General features: G+C 34.7%; 1 protein-coding gene across 1 annotated transcript; it reads left to right on the plus strand.

Moving 5' to 3' along the window:
- The first annotated feature begins 7175 nt into the window (after nucleotides 1–7175).
- LOC146942059 (patatin-like protein 2) lies at nucleotides 7176–8957 on the plus strand. The gene is made up of 4 exons (XM_085756016.1): nucleotides 7176–7667; nucleotides 7748–8098; nucleotides 8206–8682; nucleotides 8766–8957. The coding sequence occupies exons 1-4, from the start codon at nucleotides 7345–7347 to the stop codon at nucleotides 8839–8841; spliced, it is 1227 nt and encodes a 408-aa protein (XP_085612142.1). The 5' UTR covers nucleotides 7176–7344; the 3' UTR covers nucleotides 8842–8957.
- Nucleotides 8958–17422: the final 8465 nt, after the last annotated feature.

Below are 17422 nucleotides of genomic sequence, written 5' to 3' on the forward strand. Positions count from 1 at the left end.
AAACATGGTCAGGATATTTAATATCCTCAAATCCAGGAGGTTGCTTAACATACACTTCTTCTTCTATGACACCATTGAGAAATGCACTCTTGACATCCATCTGATATAATATTATGCCATGATTAACTGCATAGGAAAGAAGTAACCTGATTGCTTCCAATCTTGCAACTGGAGCAAACGTTTCAGTGTAATCAATGCCTTCTTGTTGACTATACCCTTGTGCAACAAGTCTGGCTTTGTTTCTTGTTACTTCACCTTGCTCATTCAGCTTGTTTCTGAATACCCATTTTGTTCCAATAATGTTCTTGTGCTGAGGTTTGGGTACCAGATCCCACACATCATTTCTTTGAAATTGATTCAACTCTTCTTGCATAGCTAGGATCCATCCATCATCTGAAAGTGCTTCATCAACTGTTGTAGGTTCAATCATTGAGATTAGTCCAATCATTGACTCTTCTTGTCTGAAATGTGATCTTGTTCTTCTTGGACTATCTTTGTTTCCAATGATTAGCTCTTCAGGATGTGAAGACTTGTGTTTGAATGTGTTTCTGGGAGGATCTTCTTGATGTGAGTCATCTTGTGCTTCATCAGAAGCAGCTTCATCTTGTGCTTCTGATGTGGGTTCAGCTTCTGGACTATCTTCAGACTCAGCTATCTGATCAGGTTCTGGAGTAGCTTCAGGAACCTGTATCTCTGCAAAACTTTCACCTTGCTTTGAAGTTTTATCTTCAAGCTCTTTGTCATCAAATTTAACGTGCATAGATTCTTCAACACAGAGTGTTTCTGAATTATACACCCTGTATGCCTTTGACCTTTCAGAGTAACCTAAAAAGATTCCTCTTTGGGCCTTGGCATCAAATTTCTTTAGGTAGAGCTTGTTGTTCAGAATGTAACATGTACATCCAAATTGATGAAAGTAAGAGATATTGGGTTTTCTTCCTTTAAAGAGTTCATATGTTGTTTTCTCCAAAATAGGTCTAATATAGATCCTGTTTTGAACATAGCATGTTGTATTCACTGCTTCTGCCCAAAAATGTTTTGGTAAATTGTTTTCATGAATCATGGTTCTGGCCATTTCTTGTAAAGTTCTATTCTTTCTCTCTACAACCCCATTTTGTTGTGGTGTTCTAGGAGAAGAGAATTCATGGAAAATTCCATGTTTTTCACAAAAAGCTTCAAATGGCTCATTTTCAAATTCTCCACCATGATCACTTCTGACTTTCAAAATTTTTGATTCTTTTTCAGATTGAATTTGAGTGCAGAAGCTACTGAATACATCACACGCAACATCTTTACTCTTTATGAATTTCACCCAAGTCCATCTGCTGTAATCATCAACAATGACTAATCCATATCTACTTCCATATAAGGATGCAGTACTTACTGGTCCAAATAAATCAATATGGAGTAATTCTAAAGGTCTTGAGGTTGAAACAATATCTTTTGTTTTAAAAGATGATTTCACAATTTTCCCTCTCTGACATGCACCACAGAGTGCATCTGAATAATAGTCAATGTCTGGTAGCCCTTTCACAAGTTGTAACTTACTAAGCTTAGAGATTAACCTCCAGTTAGCATGTCCCAACCTTCTGTGCCACATCCATTTCTTATCATTCACTGATAGTAGGCACATCACCTTCTGATCAGCCAGTTCAGAAAAATTGATTTTATAGACATTGTCAACTCTCTTTCCTTTGAACACAATGGATTTGTCTTCCTTGTTGATTACTGTACAGTTGGGTTTTTCAAAAAGCACATCATAACCATTATCACAAAATTGACTAATGCTCAAAAGGTTATGTTCAAGACCATCTACCAACCATACATTATTAATTGAGGTAGAGGAGTTACCAATAGTTCCTGTACCTATGATCTTGCCTGACTGGTTGCCTCCAAATTTCACATTTCCTCCCTCTTTCATTGTTAGGCTGAGGAACATGGACTTGTCTCCTGTCATGTGTCTTGAGCAACCACTGTCTAGGTACCATGATCTTTGCTTTGGCACTGCTCTTAGACATACCTGCATCATTGACATTTTTAGATTTAGGTACCCATTGTTCTATGGGTCCTGGAAGGTTAGTACTTAAGGCTTTACTCTTCACTTCTTGTACCTTGTGCTGTGAGTTGGGTTGCTTCTGATTAACCATCACCTTAGGTTTTGGTACTTCAGAAGCAGTAACTGTCTTCTTCTGAAACTTAGACTTCAGAACCCCAGATTTTGGTTTCACCAGACTCTGAGGAATAGGTTCTGATCTTTTCAGGATCCTAACCTTTGAAGTTTTGGAATCAGATTTGATCATAGCCTTTGACTTAGAGTTCTTTGGCTTTGAAGTAATCTTAGCCTTAGAACTAGAAGCTTCAGGTTCTGATTGAACAACAGTTTCCAACTCAGCCCCTTCTGGTACAAAGAATGTTTTCAGACCTTCCTTGATGCATTCACAACAAGACTTTAGATTGGTTTTCTCCAGTTTCACTTCTGGAAAACCAATTCCTCTGCCATTGTTCTTGTAAATTCTATAAATCATAGAAGCCACTCTGCTTCTGTCAATGCCAGATATAATAAAATCTTCAAGAGCAATTTCATGGTTACTTAAAGGTTTTTCATTACACTTTTCTTGTAGCTTCTGACATAAGAACCTGAGCTGATCTTCATATGTTTTACACATGAAGTCAAAGCCCCTAAGTCCTTGTTCAGAAGCTTTCAGATCCAATAAAGTTGATTTTTGCTGTTGTACCAAATCAGCATATTTTTCTTTTAAATCCTTCAACTCATTGGTTCTTACTTCAAAATGTGTAAGAAGTTCTTTAAGTGACTCAACAAGTTCATCTCTGGGAATTTTGGAATATACCTCGTTTTCATCTTCTGAGTCTGAATCTGACCCAGCTTCTGAAGTTGCTGTTGCTACCAACCCAACAACTACCTTTGCATCTTCATCAGCTTCCTCTTTATCAGATCCAGATTCACTACCCAAATCATCCCAGGTTGCCATTAAACTCTGCTTAATCTGCTTCTTGAATTTGCTTGGTTTGAATGTAGACCTCTTTGACTTGTCCTTTGACTTTTCTCTTTGAAGATCAGGGCATTCAGCAATGAAGTGACCTGGCTTCTTACAGTTGAAGCATCCCTTCTGATCTTCTTTCCTTGAGCTTCTGGAGTTACCCCTTCTGGAGAGAAACTTTCTGTTCTTCTTGGCCAGATATTGAAGTCTGTTTGAGAGCATGGCCATTTCTGCAGCATCTGGTTCAGAGTCTGAACTTGACTGTTCTTCCTCTTCAGATTCAACCACTTTGAGAGCTTTTGATGACTTGCCTTTGGATGGAAGAGCTATTGATTTACTCTTCTTAGTAGACTCATGTTCATTAAGAATTAACTCATGAACTTTGAGAGAACTAACAAGATCTTCGACACTTAAAGTGTTTAAATCTTTAGCTTCCTCAATGGCAGTCACTTTTGGTCTCCATCTGGCAGGTAAGCTTCTGAGTATCTTGCTTACATGATCAGAAGCAACATAGCTCTTCTTTAGAATCTGTAGACCAGAAACTAAGGTTTGAAACCTTGAGTACATCTCCTCAATAGTTTCATCATCCTTCATTTTGAATAACTCATACTGATGTACAAGCAGGAGAGCCTTTGCTTCTTTGACCTTCTTGCTCCCTTCATAATTTGAACAGAGAGAAGCAAACATAGCTTTAGCAGTGGATTTGTCACTCATCTTCATGTATTCTGCTTTGGGTATGGCAGTGACAAGAGCTCCTCTGATAATATGATGCTTCTTGTAAAGTTTCCTCAGTTTTGGAGTATGTTTCTTTCTATCCACAGCAGCTCCTTCTTCATCAAGGACTAAATCACCAACACCATCTTCCAGAATATCCCATAATTCTTCATCTAGGCTCATGATGTAACTGTAAAAGTTGGTCTTCCACCAAGAGAACTCTTCAGCATCTCCATTGAACTTTGGAACTTTTCCAATACTGGTTTTCTTACTATCACTATAATCATGTGAGACATGTTTATAGCTAGTATCACCAGGACCAGTAGGAGTAGGAGTAGACATGTTTTTCTCAGATCTTTGACTGTTGCACGGTTAAGTGTTACACAACAGACCAAGGCTCTAGATACCAATTGAAGGTGAGAAAAACACAAGAAGGGGGGTTGAATTGTGTTTTAGAAAAATTCTTCGTTTCTCCTAAAAACTGAACACACTGATCAGAAGCTAAGCGAGACAGCTTCTGAAGTGATAATCAGAATCTAAATGCAGCGGAATAAAACAGAGAGAGAGAGAAGAAGAACGACACAAAGCAATTATACTGGTTCCTTCCACAATCCGGAAGTAGTCCAGTCCCCCTTGCACTTCCAAGGAGATTTCACTATGAGTAATATCTGATTACAAATGCTCAAGCACACAAGCAAGAGACTTCCAATGCTCAAGCACACAAGCAAGAGACTTCCTTTGCTCAAGAACACAATCAAGAGACTTCCTGCTCAAGCACAACTGCAAGAGACTTCCTAACTAAACAAAATTACACAGAAAATTGTTTAAGGTTGAACACTTGATATACAATCAGAGGTGCTCACAATACAAATCAGATACAGACTCAATGGACTTAAGAATTTCTAAGATATGACTTTGAGACACAGAAATTCTAAGTGAATGCAGAACAATTTCAGCAGAGGTTTGGTACTTGTGAAAATCTTGTGAGTCTTTCGTTCAGCGTTCTTGCATTACCAATTCTCTAGGTCTTCACTCCTTTATATAGAGGTGTGAGAGAGACGTTGTGAAATTGCCAGCACACCAAAGAGTCGTTGTTGAAGCTTGATCTTTCACCAATAATCTTTTGCCTGATTTGGTTGTTGTCCTATGAAGAACAAATTTGAAATCCATTCCTTATCCAAAGGAACATCTATGCAGGCGAAACCGTATTCTGGAGCTGTTTTCTTGTCCTGTAGCGCGGACACAAAACAGAGTAGTGGAGAACGTGGTTGTACAATTCGTACAAAGTACAATGTCAACGCTTTCGTCCAAATTGCAAACACACGCCTTCAAACACCTTTGAAATGACCGTTGCAAACTCCACTAATCCTTTGTTTGTGTTTTCGAATCCAATAGACAGCTTTTGCATTGATAATTCTTCAATTCTTGATTCTTTGCAAATCCAGTTGATATTCAGCTTCTGGTGAAATGGCTTCTGATGAGGCAGCTTCTGATGATGCAGCTTCTGATGATATGACTTCTGCAGCTTCTGATGACGCAGCTTCTGATGATGTGGCTTCTGGACCTCTTGTCTTCAGAAGCACTATTCTTCAGGAGCAGCTTACTTCAGGAGCGCTATTTCTTCAGGAGCAGCTTGACTTCAGGAGCGCTTTTTCTCTTCAGTAGCAAGTTGCCTTCAGGAGCGTCCAAGCTTCAAATTTTTGTTGTTTCCATAGCTCTTTATTTGCTCATTCAGAACCAATGATGATGTAACTTTATAATTATGGTCCTGTACACTTGAACAAATATTAGCTAGTCCAATTTACAATTTTTAATACCTTGTTATCATCAAAACCCTTTAAGGTTCATTGTTAAACACATTTTGTTCCAACAAAGTTAGTATATTTATAAGGACCAAAAAGATATTTAACCCATTTTTCTATTAAAATTTTTAATCTTTTCATTTTAACAGAAATTGACGTGACATGTTTCAAGTGACTTTTTTTTATGACGTGTCATTGTTGAAGCCTTAAAATTTAATTAACCTAATAACTTGAATATTTAATCTTTAAGTTGCTTTTTGTGCCTCAATGGAGCATAAACCAATAGATAGTTATCAGATGTGTATTTAGGGAGTCCTTGAGATATATGGCCTAAAGAGAAATATCCAATTGTTGTAGGGTCTTTTAGCCCAGTCCTAAAAAGTGTGGAACCCATTTGGGATAACCTGTACGAGCCACGGGTAGCCCATTTAGCTCGCATAACAAAAAAAATCTTAAAAAATTTATATATTATTTTTAATAAGTTCTTACTTAGTTGATTATTAAAGTAAAAAATAAAAGTGAAAAATCCAATGAATCAACACACATATAAAAGAAATAAAAAATTGTATTTATTTGTTTTGTTTCTTATAATTTTAAATGTCGAACATATAACAGTTGTAAAAAAAAATTACAAAACGTCGAACATATAAATATCGATAGCCATAACAAGCGTAATTTATCTAAAATTGGGTTCCTCATCGTTTTAGTTTAAAAAAATGTTTACAATTTTGCTCTTATAGATAGTATTTAAATCTATTAAAAAGATTTTTTTTAAGAAATATATTAAAAAGGTTATTTATAAGAAATTTTGTTGGACTATTTTTTTGTAATTTTGTACAAAAAAAAGGTTATTTTTTTATAAGGGTCAGTCTGTTTAGCCCACGACCCGTATAAGGCCGGGATCGAGTTGATTTTTAGAGCCTATATTTTAATAGGATTTTTTGACTCGAACCGTTAAAGTTCAAAGCCCGTTAGGATCAACCATAAATAGATTGGACATTCCATATTTTAACAGCTCTAACTAAAAACATATTTAATTAGATTCATTTTTATTTAAATTAAAATTTCTTTCTTTCGAATGAAGTTCTTACATGTTTTAGACAATTCAATTTTGACTTTGATTTGACCACAATATCATCAAAGAAATCATGAAAAAAAACAAATTCCTTGCACTTTGATATGGAGCCCCCTGCATTTGAACCATTTAATGTTGATGGCTTTTGTAATATTATTGAGAAATGTTACCCTGTGTTTTTCTATTTTAGCATGAGTTTGATGTGCTTAAAATATTAATTTTAGGATGTTATCCACTATTGGTGATTTATATTAAAAATTACTAGTTTAGACCGATAAATCAAATTCTTATATTTGATTGAGAAAGTGTTATGATGACTATTTCAACAAAAAGGAATTAAATCATCTTTTAAACTTTTGATCCCTTTTGGTTTACCTTGTAATACCAAAACCAAGTTTATGAAGTAACTCTGAACCAGTCATTGGACCATGGCAGAGACGACATAATATAATATTGAAGGCACGCGCGCATCTTTGACGAAAGTTGGAGACATAGTCAACATCATATATCCATGCCATACTCTTCCTCGTATGCAATGCTATCTAAAAACTCCTATAAATACAATTCGACTGAATGCAACCAAACACACCAGCTACATCCTACTAGCTTGCTTTCATAAATATTTCTATTTGTCCAACCAATTAATATTATTTATAAACCTTCAGCTTTAATTCTTTGGCATTCCTGAGATCAACCTAACCAAACATATACAACCAAACTTCAACTTAATTCCAAACATATATTTGATTCCATAATGGACAGAACACAATCATCACTTTTACAGATTCAGCCTCCCACCTATGGAAACTTGGTGACTATACTAAGTATCGATGGTGGCGGCATTAGGGGAATTATTCCTGCAACTATCCTCGAGTTCCTTGAATCGCAACTTCAAGAATTAGACGGTGAATCTGCTAGGCTTGCAGATTACTTTGATGTGATTACAGGAACAAGTACAGGTGGTCTTGTTACTGCAATGTTAAGCGCTCCGAATGATAAAAAGCGTCCACTTTTTGCTGCTAAGGATATCAAACCATTTTACTTGGAACACTCTCCTAAGATCTTCCCACAACACAAGTACGTATATCTGTCTATTCAAAGCACCAACATTTTGTAAAATTTTAAAAATATAATAATAAATATTTGAACTCATGCAGGGACTTGTTGGGATCAGTGGGGAAATTATTCAGATCATTAGTAGGACCAAAATATGATGGGAAATACCTTCATGAAGTGGTAAGGGAGAAGTTGGGGGAAATTCGTGTGCACGAGATGCTGACCAATATTGTGATTCCGACATTTGACATAAAAACAATGCAACCAATTATTTTCTCATCTTATAAGATCAAGAAAACCCCTTGCATGGATGCTCGACTCTCGGACATATGTATCAGCACCTCTGCTGCACCTACATATCTTCCAGGCTACAATTTCAAGAACCAAGATACAGAAGGCAACACACATGAATTCAACCTTATTGACGGCGGTGTTTGTGCAAATAACCCGGTATATATACTAAATAGTATTAAATAACTAGTTGTTTTGAAAACCAAACTTTATTTAACTTGTAAACATATGACTAATTAGTTTTGTTTTTGGTGATGATATTTCAAACTTTAGTGGCTATGAATGAAGTAACAAAGCAGATAATTAATCAGAATAATGACTTCTATGCCATCAAGCCTATGGAATATAATCGCTTCTTGATAATCTCACTGGGAACTGGGACACCCAAGAATGAACAAAAATTCAATGCGAAAATGGCAGCAAAATGGGGTCTGCTGGATTGGTTAACTCACGGTGGTTCGACTCCCTTAATCGACATGTTTAGTCAATCATCAGCTGATATGGTTGATTTCCATCTTGCTACGGTTACTCGAGCACTTAATTCACAACATAATTACCTACGGATACAGGATGATACATTGACGGGTACAGATTCTTCAGTTGATATTTCCACAAAAGAGAATTTAGAAAAACTTTGCCAAATTGGTGACAAATTGTTGAAGAAACCAATATCTAAGGTCAATTTAGAGAATGGTATGTTTGAGCCAATTGAAAATGGGGAGACTAACCAAGAAGCTCTCAAAAGGTAAATATATACAAAACATGTTCATTATAATTAATAGACAAATATGTGATTAAATGACTAAACATTTGTTTTAATCTTTGCAGGTTTGCCAAAATACTTTCTCAAGAGAGGAGGCTCCGAGAGTTGAAATCCCCTCACACCAATAATGCTTTAATATAGAGAAACATTTCCTCATTGCTTGCAAATTCTTAGTTTCTGTCCTTAACATATTTCCGATGCTTTTAATGTAATTTTACAAAATTTGTTGATTTCTGTTGGAACACTAGTTAATTCTAGTGAAGAAAATTGGAAAGAAAAACACTATGAAAAAAACTAGTGTGTGGGTGTGACTTAAAAATGTCCCACATTGAACGGTCACCCCAACTAGTAAGTGTTTATATATGGGAAAAGTGACCTCCAAGGGTGTGCCCTTGGGGTACCCAATTTTGTGAACGGGTGAACGCTTAAAAAAATTAATATATATTTTTTTTGTCACTTGAAAATGTTAAATTAATTAATTAATTTAATCATTATCCGTAAGCGCTACGCGTAACAAATAAATTTGTTACGACCCGACCCGATCCAAAAGCATATCCAGAAACTTCCGGATATATCCAATTAAGAAACAAAACGCGTTTGCTTAAGGATTAAGCAGACTTAATCCCCAAGTCACTCGTTTTTTGTTACAAACTCTCCCTATAAAAGGAGAGCTCGCCCCATTTGATTCTTTACACCGAAAATTCACAGTCGATGCTTCCTGTGTTTTTTCCTCTCTTCTCCCTCCGACTTGTTTTTAACAAGTTTCTTCTGCTTCTACTCCTTTCTGTCCCTTCGGTATTAAGAGTGTTCTTAAGACCATAGTCCATTGGTCTTAAGTTCATAGTCCCTTCGATAATATATGATTCTTCGGAATATAGAGTACTATTAAGATCATATTAAAGAATGATCTTAACAGTATATATATATATATATATATATATATATATATATATATATATATTACTTTAAAGAGAAATGGTGGTATCACCATATTTGAGTGGTCGTAGTGCCATATTCATGTTTTGGAGAAGTTAGAATGGTGATAACACCATATTTGAGTGGTCTCAGCACCATAATAGAATGATAATAATACCATATTAATTTGAACGGTTTCGAATAGAGCGGTTACGTACCGTATCGAGTGGCTTCGATCAAACGATTAAGCCATATTTTGAGGGTGTAATTCTCGAACGATTTTTCTACAGTGCAGTAGTTAATCGAACAGTTGTAGCTGGGCTTGTTTTATCCTGGAGGCGGCGTGGTTGATAGTCTACCTTGCACAACTTTGGGTAGTGCCACGAAACGTCTTAAAGAGAGCGACCTGGTCGTGACTCAACCTAGTAACAACTTCGGTAGATAACAGAATTTGGAAATCCAAATTTAACAGTTTGGAAAACCAAAAACAACAATTTTAAGACGTTTCTATATGCTATGTCTATCGAAGAAGTTACATATTGAGGTTAAGTTGTCCCTAAATACATTGAGGATAAACCAAACTATAGATTTACATCTTTCGAATGAAACGATGAAGTGATTGTTGTTTCAATCAACAACACTAAAAAAATTTATTTGATGAAAACAATAATTTGTTACAAAACAAATTATTTGTTACAGAACCAAACAAGTTTAGTTTGTTACAAAACATAAAAAAATTGTTTGGAGCAGAAAATAAAATAATGCAAGGTCGTTATTTTGTTATGGTGAATTCTAAAAGTGTTTTTTAAACAACAACACTTAAATCCATTAGAGAACAATACTGGTCTTCGAACCATTCAAATACTGGTCTTCGAACCATTCAATTGAAGTATGTGACTTCTGTGCTTGCTAAAGAACTTTTTATTTACATCAAAGTATTTGGGTTGATGTGACGTCATCTAATTGGTGACTATTAAAAAATGGATTGTTATGTGCTAATAATTGTTTCTGGATGCACTCGGTCACATTAGTGAATTGTTCAATACTGGAATGTACTTGGAATGATATGAACATTGAAAGAAAAATAATAATGTCTTTTGATGAACTAGAAATTATCTGAGAAATTTGTTCAAAATGTTTGAAACAAATATTAGAAAGAATCTGAATTTCAGAATTCTATTGAATAAGACTGAGTTGACTCAGACTTAAAGAGAGACTTGTTTATCATGCATTCTTGTGGAAAAAGATTGCACTTTGATGGTATGTTAAAAATTAAATTCTCCTTCTATTTTATTGGTTGTGTGATTTTAATATTTGACATATCAAAATTGATCACGAACAAGTGTTTAATTTTAAACTTGAGTAACTTGGACTTAATTCCAAAGTTATATAATTAGACAATTTTATTTATTGCAGTCAAGATATATGAACCAAAAGTTCATATAAATCAGAATTTAGAGAATATGAATCTCTAAACATAATAAATTATGATATGTGTTAATTTGATGACACATAATTTAGAAATGATAAAATGATATTTTTATCATATTTATTGATGACTGTGAATTTTGAAAAATAAAATTGATATGCTTGAATGTTCAATTTTTTATAACGAAAATTGAAATTTATAGAGTACCCAAGTCTAAGAACAAAAAATTCTAATTAAGAAATTTTTGAAGAAAAGACAATCCAATTTGTCTTATTTTTGAACTTGGGATTGTCTGGACTATATTTAGATCCTGGACCCCAAGAGAGTTGAACTCACTAGTAGAGCCTATGAATATGTATTCATCAGGTATGCGATAAATAACGAAACATATAGGTTTTATGACCTAAATGTTAAAGTGATCATAGAATTTAAAAGATGTCGAATTCTATGTAAATAGTTACCCCTTTAACTAAAGAATAGTGGGGGCACTAGTGGGGGCTCTAATGGGAGCACGACATTAGTGGGGGCAAAATAAATTTCCCTTTAAAAATTAAGAACTAGTGGGGGCACTATATCTAATCACATTCATGTAATTAGAAATAGTTATGAAAACATCATACAAGATGTTATAGAACCTCAAGGAGGTAAGAAAGCTAAAATTGCTAAAGAGTATGAACTTGGTTTATACATTGGAAGAAGATTCATTAAGCCTTAAAGAAGTTATATCCTCATTTGATGTTGAATTATGGCAAAATCAATAAACGATGAAATGAATTTTCTAGAGTCTAACAAAACATGACACTTGGTTGACTTGTCTTATAGTTGCAAAACCAATCGTTTGTATTTGGATTTTTGAAAAAAGAACTAAAACCTGATGGTACGGTTGATGAATACAAGGCTTTCCTTGTAGTCAAAGGTTTTAGACAAAGAGAAAAATATAGACTTCTTCGACATTCATTCACCAGTCACTAAAATCATATCCATAAGAGTACTAGTCCCTTTAGCCGCCGTTTATAACTCGATAGTACTCCAAAAGGATGTGAAAGTTGCCTTTTTATGGTGAACTAGAAGAACAAGTCTATATGGAACAACCTGAAAAAGTTTGCAATTCATGGACAAGAAAACAAGGTCTGTAAGTTAGATAATTATTTGAATGGTCTAAAATAAACTCCTGAGGAATGGCATGAAAAATTTGACATTCTAATGTTATCGAATGAGTATAAAGTGAATGAAAGTGACAAATAATATTTGCACGATCATATGTCTCTATGAAGACGACTTGCTCATATTTGATTTAAAGATTCATGTTATGAATTATGTGAAATCATTGTTTATCAACAACATTGATAAGAAAGACCTAAACAAAAAAATTGAAGTAATTCTTGGTTTCAAGATTACTAGATCAGAAAAGATAACTTTTTTGATAAATCTCACAAGTTGAGAATATCTTAAAGAAATGTAATTATTTCACCATAAACTTGCAATCACATATTATGATCCAAGTGTAAGAACACTTGAGATGGAATTAGAAAAACAGAATATACGAGCATCATTGGCAGCACTTAGGTATGCCACTGAATGTATTAGATCCGACATTGTCGATGTCGTGAAACTCTTGTGCAAGTTTACTAGTAGACGGATGGGAAGCATTGCCATGCTATAGAAAGAGTCATGAGGTGCCTTAAGAAGACTATGACTCTAAGATTACTTCACTAGGAGTAACATATTGTACTTAAATGGTACAAGATATAAAATGAACATCTTTTAGATGAATATTTAGCGACTAGTGTTTGCACATTGAGCATCACTAGAGGAGTTGTTTTTTAAAAACAAATGATATTGACTCAGTCCACTATGGAATGAATCTGAGATGAGAACACTAGAGAAAACTAGTGAAGAAGCAAGTTGGCTAAGATTCTTGCTAGCTGAAATCCCTTCATGGGAGAAACCGTTACCGGCTGTGTTAATTCATTGCGATAGTACCGCGGCTATTGCAAAGATTAAGAATCGTTATTACAATGGTAAGAGACGACAGACAAGGCGAAAACATAGCACGATTAGAGAGTGTATCTCTAAATGGAGCGGTTGGAGTTGATTTTGTACGTACGAATGAAAACTTAGCTGATCCTTTGATGAAAGGACTTAATAGAGAGAAAGTCCAAGAAACATCCAGTAGGATGGGACTAATGCCTATAGCCCACAAGTGATGGTAACCCGACCTACATGACTGGAGATCCCAAGAAATAGGTTCAATGGGTAAAAACAAGTCATGAAGTGGTAGAACATGCTATGAGAGAAAGAATATAGAAAGCATGATCCTGCAGCGAAAGAAGGATGAGGTAATAGTAACTCCTAATGAGATCTATACTCTATGTTGAGTGGGGTACACAGCTACAGGAGTACCCTTGATAGACTCACCTATACGAATGTGGAACTTAGGCCGATCCTATGGAATTTCGAGGCAGAATTCCTAGAGCATTCGTTAAAACCGGGATACACGTGCAGGGCCTTAAAATGCACGGGCTTTTAGAATACACCTATGCAAAGGTTTGTGTGTGGATTCTATGTCTGAGATAGAGTTCAATGCTGTAAGCAACTCTTGTTAAATCAGAATACCTTCCACTATGCAAAGGTTCAAGTTGTTGGCGACACCTTTGTATATTAGCAAATCTTATGGAAACGTTTTACGTTATTTCTCGAAACCATTTTGAAGTCAAGTGGGGGATTGTTGGAACACTAGTTAATTCTAGTGAAGAAAATTGGAAAGAAAAACACTATGAAAAAAACTAGTGTGTGGGTGTGACTTAAAAATGTCCCACATTGAACGGTCACCCCAACTAGTAAGTGTTTATATATGGGAAAAGTGACCTCCAAGGGTGTGCCCTTGGGGTACCCAATTTTGTGAACGGGTGAACGCTTAAAAAAATTAATATATATTTTTTTTGTCACTTGAAAATGTTAAATTAATTAATTAATTTAATCATTATCCGTAAGCGCTACGCGTAACAAATTAATTTGTTACGACCCGACCCGATCCAAAAGCATATCCAGAAACTTCCGGATATATCCAATTAAGAAACAAAACGCGTTTGCTTAAGGATTAAGCAGACTTAATCCCCAAGTCACTCGTTTTTTGTTACAAACTCTTCCTATAAAAGGAGAGCTCGCCCCATTTGATTCTTTACACCGAAAATTCACAGTCGATGCTTCCTGTGTTTTTTCCTCTCTTCTCCCTCCGACTTGTTTTTAACAAGTTTCTTCTGCTTCTACTCCTTTCTGTCCCTTCGGTATTAAGAGTGTTCTTAAGACCATAGTCCCTTGGTCTTAAGTTCATAGTCCCTTCGATAATATATGATTCTTCGGAATATAGAGTACTATTAAGATCATATTAAAGAATGATCTTAACAGTATATATATATATATATATATATATATATATATATATATATATATATATATATATTACTTTAAAGAGAAATGGTGGTATCACCATATTTGAGTGGTCGTAGTGCCATATTCATGTTTTGGAGAAGTTAGAATGGTGATAACACCATATTTGAGTGGTCTCAGCACCATAATAGAATGGTAATAATACCATATTAATTTGAACGGTTTCGAATAGAGCGGTTACGTACCGTATCGAGTGGCTTCGATCAAACGATTAAGCCATATTTTGAGGGTGTAATTCTCGAACGATTTTTCTACAGTGCAGTAGTTAATCGAACAGTTGTAGCTGGGCTTGTTTTATCCTGGAGGCGGCGTGGTTGATAGTCTACCTTGCACAACTTTGGGTAGTGCCACGAAACGTCTTAAAGAGAGCGACCTGGTCGTGACTCAACCTAGTAACAACTTCGGTAGATAACAGAATTTGGAAATCCAAATTTAACAGTTTGGAAAACCAAAAACAACAATTTCATTTATTGTTTTATTTTGAGAGTATGCATTGTACTCTATTGATGTAAAGAAAAACTGTAATTGTTTATTCATTAACTGTTTTTGAAGAAAGTTTATTCAATAACTGTAAGATTCAATTTAATGATATTCTCTAAACCAATTAGTTAAATCTTACCTGCAATTCTTTTGACAATGCTATTAGCCTAGTAATCTCTTTATCTCGATGATATTGTTGGTGAAAATTACAAACAACCGCAATTCTCCCAAGTCCTAGGAATAAATACCAAGACAACTTTCATGTAAAAGAAACAACCCTATATGAAAGACTATTTACTTTAAATATGACCATATCCAAATTGTCGTTGTAATAACCTAAATTTTTTTAGGTTAGATATTAATGAGTTCTAAACTCTAGTTTCACCCAATAAAACAATTGTGATTAAAACATATTAAGGCCAGTTATTACTTAGAGAACGTGATTTGGGCACATTGTGAGTCATATTATTATGGACCATTTTCATTCTTATACGCTGGGTTAAATTTATCTGCAACAAATAGTGTATTCTAACTTCTGAGATGAGTGTTGGATCACTAGCCACCCCGAGGACGAGGACCGATCACAAATGTCATTTGAAAGCAACTTTTCATACCCTAGTTTTTCCATACTACATTCTTGAAGTTTATTTCCAGATAAAAAATTGTTCAAAAGTAAATAACTAACAGAAAAAATTAATATAAAAAATACATCTCAATTCTGAACTAAAGTCTTGAAGGATTAAAGTGCAATGAAAAAATGGGGGTGCGAAAAGTCACTTGTATGTTTCTTTCTGGTCTCGCTCTTCTTAAACACAATTTGTGTATAATGAGTTATTGGGGGATTACTTTTCCCACCCCATCATCTTCTCCCATACCCTATTTTTTTTTTTACGAAATTGCTGCATAACTATGTAATGTGACTCTAAAACTTAATTTCTAATGATCATTTTTGTTACTTTCACGTCAAGAAACTCTATATTGGCACAATTTGGATTCTACAATCCGAAGAATTCAAATTTCTATTCAAATTATAGAATCTGAGTGTTGTTTTTACATAAGCAGGCCAATTTTCTTAAATTGTTTACACTGTTTCAAATGTAGATGCTCATCTTGATCCTCCGGCTTATTTGAAACCTAAAATAACACCTCTAATTGTGGATCATCACATTGATGCAAAAGTCGAGATTGCACATACAATTGCGTATTGTATTGATTGTTGCCCACGGTTCACGACAGGACGAGTTGATGGCATGAGCTCGAGGTGAAGTGAAGAAGTTAAAATTTATTGTTGTGTTGGATGTAAAAGAGGTGGTATATATCAAGAGTACGGAAAAAAGTTGAAACATCAAGAGTGATAACCTTAAAATGTGAGTATCTATTTAGATTGAGGGGATATTTTTTTTGGCAGAAACTAACTCAATTATTTGAAAGTCATATTCAGTTACTTGAGTTTGTTGATGTAACTTCTACCGTTAGTTTTTTTTTCTTTCGAAGACTTGAATCTTGGACCTCCAACTCCAGAACCCTTAGCTCAAACCCACTAACCCCATCAATTTATATTGATGAGTCAATTCAATTCAATATTTCTATCATTCATTTGTAATAAGTCATACTCTATAGTCTATTTTATCTGCTACAGCTACCACTGCATGCTAAATAGAGTCTTGAGTAATCCGCGTAAAACCTTGGAAATACTCCCTCCGTCCCGTTTTATCTGAGCCAGTTTGGTTTTTCACACAGATTAAGAAAAATGTATAAATAAAGGGGGAAATGGAATATATTGTATTGGAAATGATGAAAGTAGTATTAATTAGAGTTATATTGTATTGGGAATGATGAAAGTTGTATTGAAAATTGAAATAACTCAGTTATTTTGAGACACTTTTTTTTAGAAAATGGGTCAGATATTCCGGGACGGATGGAGTATAAGCCATATATATCCAAATTGCATAGATCGAGAGATCCATTCTAAAGTAGAGCTTATGTCCTGTCTTTTTGGTATTTATATTTGTTTATTAGTTTACACCGATCCTTGTTCTTATTTTAGGTTCTTATTTCTAATCCATGGTTTTAGTTCACATCATTAGCTCATAGGCCATGGCTATTAAATTATAGGAAGAATTGGCTTGAAGAGAAGTGTTGCTTAACCTTTACAACTACGAAATGGATTCATGGCTTAACACAGGCTTTTTATTTATGTAGGGTCTAAAAGGTAATGAAATAGATGTTATGGTTAGTTGAGATTCATTATTATATGTACAAATGGATCTCCCTTAATCTCATTTTCTATTCTCTTCTCCCCTGTCTGGCTCCTTTTCTTTTCGTTTAAACTTTAATAAAGCATAAACCATTGTTTGGAAACAGGCAATTCACAATTTTTAACAGTGAAAAATGAGAAGCTCAAATTAGATAGATCTATTATGATTCACGAATGATTAAACTAAAGTA

This window comes from Medicago sativa, chromosome 3, assembly GCF_051527215.1.
Source record: "Medicago sativa cultivar Bolivia chromosome 3, Bolivia_mono, whole genome shotgun sequence".
Classification (NCBI taxonomy): domain Eukaryota; kingdom Viridiplantae; phylum Streptophyta; class Magnoliopsida; order Fabales; family Fabaceae; genus Medicago; species Medicago sativa.

Coding starts and splice junctions, on each gene's coding strand:
- LOC146942059 (XM_085756016.1), top strand. CDS start 7,345: ATGGACAGAACACAATCATCACTTTTACAGATTCAGCCTCCCACCTAT. Junction 7,668..7,747: donor AAGATCTTCCCACAACACAA/GTACGTATATCT, acceptor GAACTCATGCAG/GGACTTGTTGGGATCAGTGG. Junction 8,683..8,765: donor AACCAAGAAGCTCTCAAAAG/GTAAATATATAC, acceptor TAATCTTTGCAG/GTTTGCCAAAATACTTTCTC.